This window comes from Lithobates pipiens, unplaced genomic scaffold (genome assembly GCF_037356315.1).
Source record: "Lithobates pipiens isolate NorthernLeopardFrog02 unplaced genomic scaffold, aLitPip1_a1.2 Scaffold_23, whole genome shotgun sequence".
In the NCBI taxonomy this organism is placed as follows: domain Eukaryota; kingdom Metazoa; phylum Chordata; class Amphibia; order Anura; family Ranidae; genus Lithobates; species Lithobates pipiens.
Window position 1 is genome coordinate 234,233,385 of NW_027507785.1, and position 8,341 is coordinate 234,241,725.

Sequence of the window (8,341 nt, forward strand, 5' to 3'; positions counted from 1 at the left end):
TTGTCCTAAATGACTGATGGTGATAAATAGAATCCACCTGTGTGTAATCAAGTCTCTGTATAAATGCACCTGCTCTGTGATAGTCTCAGGGTTCTGTTGAAAGCGCAGAGAGCATCATGAAGACCAAGGAACACACCAGGCAGGTCCGTAATACTGTTGTGGAGAAGTTTAAAGCCGGATTTGGATACAAAAAGATTTCTCAAGCTTTAAACATCCCAAGGAGCACTGAGCAAGCGATCATTTTGAAATGGAAGGAGTATCAGACCACTGCAAATCGACCAAGACCTGGCCGTCCCTCTAAACTTTCAGCTCAGACAAGGAGAAGACTGATCAAAGATGCAGCCAAGAGGCCCATGATCACTCTGGATGAACTGCAGAGAACTACAGCTGAGGTGGGAGAGTCTGTCCATAGGACAACAATCAGTCTTACACTGCACAAATCTGGCCTTTATGGAAGAGTGGCAAGAAGAAAGCCATTTCTCAAAGATATCCATAAAAAGTCTCGTCTAAAGTTTGCCACAAGCCGCCTGGGAGACACACCAAACATGTGGAAGAAGGTGCTCTGGTCAGATGAAACCAAAATCAAACTTTTTGCCCACAATGCAAAACGATATGTTTGGCGTAAAAGCAACACAGCTCATCACCCTCAACACACCATCCCCACTGTCAAACATGGTGGTGGCAGCATCATGGTTTGGGCCTGCTTTTCTTCAGCAGGGACAGGGAAGATGGGTAAAATTGAGGGGAAGATGGATGCAGCCAAATACAGGACCATTCTGGATGAAAACCTGTTGGAGTCTGCAAAAGACCTGAAACTGGGACGGAGATTTATCTTCCAACAAGACAATGATCCCAAACATACAGCAAAATCTACAAAGGAATGGTTCACAAATAAACGTATCCAGGTGTTAGAATGGCCAAGTCAAAGTCCAGACCTAAATCCAATCGAGAATCTGTGAAAAGAGCTGAAAACTGCTGTTCACAAACGCTCTCCATCCAACCTCACTGAGCTCGAGCTGTTTTGCAAGGAAGAATGGGCAAGAATTTCAGTCTCTTGATGTGCAAAACTGATAGAGACATACCCCAAGCGACTTGCAGCTGTAATCGCAGCAAAAGGTGGCTCTACAAAGTATTAACGCAAGGGGGCCGAATCATTTTGCACGCCCCACTTTTCATTTTTTTATTAGTTAAAAAAGTTTCAAAAATCCAATAGATTTCGTTCCACTTCACAATTGTGTCCCACTTGTTGGTGATTCTTCACAAAAAAAAATTTTTTTTATATCTTTATGTTTGAAGCCTGAAATGTGGCAAAAGGTTGAAAAGTTCAAGGGGGCCGAATACTTTCGCAAGGCACTGTATGTGTAGGAGATGAAGGTATGATGGCAGGCAATTTAAAGTGAGGTCCTTTGAGCTACTAATTAAGTGAATATATGATATAAACTAATGTGAAGTCAGTGAAATCGCTGCAAGATCTAAAGTGTACACTTAAACACAAAAAGGGGTAAATAATAATAAAAGTGATCCGTGCAGACTTCTAACACATTAATATTGAGGTGAAATAATCCAAATCATTGGTAAACACATTAATTGAAATCCAAAATGAGTAAATACATAAATTAGTGACCATAATAATGAGTGTCCATAATCCTGGTGAATCTTCTAAATAGACAATTATGTTGTGAAATTGATGTTAATCTCCATGACTAAATAGTCACGTAATGCTCCCAGAACTCTTACCTCCAAATGGAGAACAATAAGCCTTTTATCAGTATTCTGAGATGGGATTACCTGTATATCGTCCGTGTTTCCAATTGATGTCCGTGTAGCTGGCTATGGACGTCGTTTGCTATCTGCTGAATAAACCTTAGGATAGGAGTCTGGCTGGTAAAGGAAGGCAGGGCCGCTGGAAAGGCAACACAGATCCCACCAGGGTTAGAGCGTAAGATTCCCTAGGGTGTGGAGTCTAAGAGCCAACAGGTGTTCACCAGAGCCTCTAGTGGTGAGGATGGACTGGGCTGCAACTTGCTCCAGGTCACGACCCCCAGGGTCCCCTAGCTTACGCACACAGTAGGCAACAGGAGGATAGGGATAGTAAGGGAATAAGCCAAGGTTGGGGCCACAAGCAGACAAGGACAACAGAGTACATGGCAAAGATTCAGGGTCACAGGCAAACAGGGATAGTCTGTGACATGCCAAAAGGTCAGGGTCACAAACATTCAGGAATAGTCGAGAACGCGCCATGGTCGGTAACAGAAACAAATGAAGAGTATATGGCAAGCAGGAAACAGGAAGCCAAACACACAAAGTTGATCAGCATGGCTGGAGTGAGGCCTGGCTGTCAGTGGGGGATCTCGACCCCCCTCCCTCTGCATTGTTTGGAGTGGGCCATGAAAGCGCCACTCAGCTGATCTCCGCTGCTCTCCCGTTCTCTTCTCCTGGCTGTCAGCGGGGGATCTCAACCCCCCCTGCATTGCTCGAAGCGGGCCATGGAGGCAGTGCTCAGCTGATCTCCACTGCTCTCCCCTTCTCCTGACTGTCAGTGGGGGATCTCGACCCCCCTCCCTCTGCATTGCTCGGAGTGGGCCATGGAAGCACCACTCAGCTGATCTTTACTGCTCTCCCCTTCTCTTCTCTTGGCTGTCAGTGGGGGACCTCCTTCTGCAGTGCTCAGTGCAAGGAATACAGCTCAGGCAAGTCATGGAAGCGCCAAGCGACGCTATAGGAGGGTGAGACTTAGAACTTTTGCATTGTATATTGCTGTAGTGGTGAGGATTCTGACAGTTTACAAGCACTTTTGCTATTATTCACACTGGGCACATTGCATGGCAAGCCCTACTGTGTTTTTGGTGGCCAAAATTAATATAAGACCCGGGCTTATTTTCGGGGAAACACAGTATTAAAGTATCCTGGGTAGAAATCTCATTTTAATTGAGTTGATTCTGCCAAACCAAGATAAGGTATAGTCTGCCCATCGTCGAAGATCTTCCTGAAGTCGACAAAAGACTGGGGGATAATTAGCCCAATAAAGAGTGTCAATCGAAGGTGTCAATTGGATGCCTAAATATGGAAGGGAGCTTAATGCCCATTGAAAACTATAAGTATTTCGTAAGGTAGGGAGGAAAATAAATATTAAGGGCTGTTGTGTTTTGGGTAGGCAAATATGAAGTTCTGTATGGGCTTATTCGAGTTTGTGCAAAAATTCAGGGCTACATATTCCTTAATTTTGGCAGTGATCACCTCGTTGCAGGCTTTCCTTAGTCTGGATGCCAACTGAATTAGAAAACCCCAAACGGAGGCTTTGTGTGCCTCCCAATTGATGGTGGGAGTTGTGTCCTCCTGCCTTATTGATATCAAAATAAGCTTTCAAATGGGTAACACTATCTAAGCAGCAATATTCGTTACTGAGTATAAATTTGTTTAATCGCCAATGAGATTTAACCAATTTAATTGTCAAGTTGGAGAACGACAAAACTACAGGGTTGTGTTCAGAACAGGGCGTTGAGACTATCTTAGCTGAGAACAGTTTGGATAGTATCCCCGAGAAGAAAAATAAGTGATCAATGCATGAATAGTGATTAGGGGCTCTAGAAAAATGGGAGTAGTCTCGAGTGGTAGGATTGGCATCAACAAGATCACGATTATGTAACAGCTGAGCAAGTTTGCAGCTTTGATTAGGGGGGGACTGCAGTCGAGATATGTGAGAGTCATCTAATATATGATCCAGCGCCAGATTAGAGTCACCAGTCAAGATAACATCCCCTTTAAACTCCGGCACTAGAGATTGAAGTAAGGAATGGAAAAAGGCCGCCTGGTTCATATTAGGGGTGTAATAAACCAAAAATGTTACCAAGTTCCCTCCCAAGTGCTCTTTCACCAATAACTATTACCATTTATTGTCTTTTAGTATTTTCGTTTTGGTAAATGAAAACTATTGTGAAAAATAGAGCGCCACCCCCCATTTTTTTCTCTGTAGCATTAGCAATGTAACAAATGGGGAAATCTGAGGATAGCTTTATGTATATAGTGGGGAGTGAAAGAAGAAGTAAAATGCGTTCCCTGAAGAGCTACCAATATCAGTGCCTAGCGATCTATAGTAATTAAACACCTTATTACGTTTAGAAGGTGAGCCCAACCCCTGAACATTATGGGAGAGCAGAGGCACAGTTCCAATGGAATTCATTAACTTGGACATGGCAAAGGATAAAAATAAATATAGACTGACGAACTTACCTACGCCAAACCATTTAGGCTGAGTCTTTGAGTGTACCCCATCAGCCTGGGCTCTTGGCAGGTGTTGGTGCTGCCTGCCAGGTACCCTTTTTAAGCTGTCTTGAACATAACTTATTAAAAGAAAATTTTATTTTTCATACATAATCAACTAGTTTTTATGTATACGGCATTTTTGAAATTATAGTGCACCTTTATAAAGCAGCAAAGTGACAGTCACACACATGCTATATGTTTTGGTAACTATAAGGCACACTGGAATGTTTTGTTAGCTCTACTAGGCTACTTTTCTCCTGGCACCAGAGTGATGGCAGAAAAAACATTTGATGCTTGTAAACTCATGCAATACGTTTAGGCGCGTCCAACGTTTGGGCCTTAATTAATTTCATTGGCCAGAATAATAATTTATTTATTTGAAAAAGCGCCAAACGCCCCCAAGCAGAAAAAATTGTGCAATGTGCATGAAGCTTAAAACTGTTCAACCTGACCATGTCTATTGCTTAAAGTACACTGTGCTTCAAATAATTTGTGCTAAATAAATGCAGCTACTATGAAGTTCAAATGTATTCTTGGTACTGAAGGGCAGGCACAGCCCAACCATGCATCCCACAATGAAATGTTTCATGTCTGATCATCATATCCAGAAGTTGAGCATAACCACTTACTCTCAAAGTATGCGAAGATATTAACTTGCATCTCAAATTCAGGATGCTCCTGAGGGCCATTTTGAAGTAGGTTTGGTATGTACTGGGTCTTATGATGCCTGCATTTATTTGACACTTGTGTTTCACTGTATTTTTTTAATCTTCAGTACAGGTGTACTTTAAATGTAGTTTGCAAGGCTCATGTAAACCTGAGCTTTGTACAGAATTGATGATGTAATATGTTTATTTTATCGTCTTTAGAACTTGTGATCTGAAACTGTGACAGCCTGACATTTACACATTAAAATATAATCTGTTTATTTACAAATAACAGGTAAAATTGGAGTCTCTCACAAAGCTGACAGTAAAACTAATTCAAACTTCTCTTCATATCTGAGTGATCTAAGGAGTCGAAATTCAGTTTCATCGGCTCCACCAGTGAAGAGACTAAAGGTAACATGATCAAAAAGGCAGGATGTGGAAATTCAAAGAACATGTCATTACATAAAATGGCTTTTGCGACATCAGCACATGGATTACTTAATGAATCTTACATTAGCTGGATAGTTAAACTAACGTCATGCAGAGAAAGAGCAGCAGACTCGCTATGCAGAATTGCAGACCCCCACTGTGGCATCCATAACAGCACAAGTCGGGTATCTGATGTTTATGAGGCAGACACATCTCTCCGTGTTCATTGTCTTTCACTGGAGCAGTAATTGTTTCCTTTTATTCATGTCTGGAACTCAATTTCAGAGAATGATAAAAAGACAGTAGCAAACTAGAACAAAAGCTAGAGCTACATTAACATAATTTTAATAAAATATGACAAACCTCTATATAATAGTGCTTTTACCTTATTAAACATGGGTCGACATAGTTCTGAAAGGATATATTCTTTCCAAAAATAGTTTTTATAGTATAGGTTTACAGATTGTCCTTTAGACATGTTTTGTACACCTAAAAATATATTAGCAATAGGCAAGGTCAAGAACCTAGTTGGGATTTACTAAAAGAATAGGGACTGTGCTCTTTACACATGTTCACTTTTGAAAGTGAAAGTTCACTTAGCTTTACCCCTTTATGCCAGTGGGTAAAACAAATCTTTAATGCCTAAACACAGTTTTGAAACTTTGACATGTGTTAGCAAAACTGTACATATCATAACAACAAATCCAGGTGACTTATACCTTTTCTTCAGGAAAAATGTGGCTTTCATTTGGTAAACCGTAATAGATCTCTCCTGTTTTTTTTTTTAAATCATGATATGATTTAAAATGTATCTTTTGTAATCCGCAGTCGTTGGGGGGGGCCCCGGGGGGGGGGGGGCAGTCTAGTTTTGCAGGGATGCAATAGACTCTTTCTATAGCAAAGGGATTTGTTCTTACCCAATAGTAGTAGTAATTAGGGTTGCACCGATACTGATACCAGTATTGGTATCGGTGCCGATACCAAGTATTTGCCCAAGTACTTGTACTCAGGCAAATGCTCTGATGCTTTATCCATTACCTAGAATTGACACAGAGGGGGGACAGGAGTGGTATACGCTGAGGGGGACAGGAGCAGTATACACGGAGGGGGACTGGAGGAGGACACAGAGGGGAACTGGAGGAGTATACAGGGGACAGTCAGGTGGTGATCGGTCCGGCGGTGGGGGGAGTTACAAGTACCGATCCCCCCTGTATAGATTTCACTAAAGTAGCTGACAGCCACTTCTCCTCTCCACTCCCCGGCTTCCAGCTGCTTTAGTAAAATCTATAGAGGGGGGATTGGTGCTTGTAACTCCCCCCATCGCCACACCGATAACCCCCTGACTGTCCCCTGTATACTCCTCCAATCCCCCTCTGTGTCCTCCAGGCTCCTCCAGTCCCCCTCCTTGTATACCGCTCCTGTCCCCCTCGGTGTATACCACTCCTGTCCCCCCTCTGTGTCAATTCTAGGTAACGGTCCCCCTCTGTGTATTCCGCTCCGGTCCCCCTCCGTGTATACCGTCCCGGTCCCCCTCTGTGTATACCGCTCCTGTCCCCCTCTGTGTATACCGCTCCTGTCCCCCTCTGTTTATACTGCTCCTGTCTCCTTCTGTGTATACCGCTCCTGTCCCCCTCCATGTATTCTGCTCTGGTCCCCCTCCGTTTATTCCCCCCTCTTTGTCAATTCAGGATGGAGAGCGGTGTTGTGTTCAGTAATTCTAGTGCATTGTTGCAATTTTTGAACATCTTATCTTAATTACTTGTTTCACTATTTACTTTATTAAAGATCATTTTTTTGTGTATGTATGTGTGTATATATATATATATATATATATATATATATATATATATATATATATACATACATATAAATAAAATCTATCAAAGCCCTGAAGGCAACCTGGATTTAGCAGGGCCATCCCTGAGTCACCGACGTATTTTCCGTTAAGGTTTTTTCTTTTTTTGTTTGTTCTTTTAGCTACTCTGTTTGGACTCTGTTACAGGTCAAGTTAATAATGTGGTGGAATCTGGGCAAGTCAACATTAGTAAAAAAAAATTCCAGCCTGTTTTGTGACTGCATAGCATAGTAGAAAACTATTACAAGGTTGTGAGTATAGTTGTATAACCTTGTCTTTGTTGACTCACCTTGAGTATACTCAAGGTCATTTTAAATTGGTGTGGTTTCTTTGTGTAAAGCACATGTCAGAGTGGTAGAGACATTACACTACTCAGTTCAGTGAAAGAAGAATAGCTCCAGAGAGATTACCAAACTAGTGGCTTGTAGCTGCAAATGTGGCATACACCCACAGAAGCCGCTAGTTTGGTAATCCCTTCTGGAGTTATTCTTTCACTGAACTGAGCGGTATAATACCTCAACCACTCGCTCACTCCTCATTGGCTTAGATATAGCAGCAGGAGCTACTGGCTCTATGTGTCTCATGGACACACAGTGCTGGCTTGTGGGTAAGCATACATGAGTACCTCCATAGCAAGCAGCTTACTGTGGGAGCACTCAGCGGGGTGGAGAAGAGCACGGAGGGGGATCCAAGAAGCATGTGAGTTATACAGGTTTGTTATTTTAACCGATTGCCGACCGCCTGATGTAGGAGTACAGCAGAAAATCGACTCTCCTGTGCTGGCTTACATACTAGATATATGATCCAGTACTTCTGGGTAGGGGAAGCTGCTGCCGCGCCCACTGTCCTGTGATTAGTCACAGCAAAAGCCGATCAGCGGGTCCCTGTCAATGGATGACCGCCAGCATCCGCTGATCGGCGAAGAGGATGCCAGCACAGAGCTCTGTGAGGTTCAACAATACAGAGCTCTGTCCATTTACTGAGGTGTCACTGAACTGTTTTTTTGCAAAGCAAGGAGTAAAATCCAGCACATTCCTTAGTAAAAGCACCTCACAGTGATTGCACCAATCACTGTTAGGCACACATTTATCCTTTTGACTGCCCTAGATGTTAAATATAATGATGCGACCTAACACAACCTGAT

At 42.6% G+C, this 8,341-nt stretch overlaps 1 protein-coding gene across 1 annotated transcript in view; it reads left to right on the forward strand.

Annotated features, from left to right (window-relative positions):
- HFM1 (helicase for meiosis 1) overlaps window positions 1-5,438 on the forward strand; it is a 397,375-nt gene extending 391,937 nt beyond the window's left edge. Inside the window, 1 exon segment of the mRNA XM_077451089.1 lies at window positions 5,206-5,438. Coding sequence (XP_077307215.1) covers window positions 5,206-5,438 — 233 coding nt within the window.
- The last annotated feature ends 2,903 nt before the right edge of the window (window positions 5,439-8,341 follow it).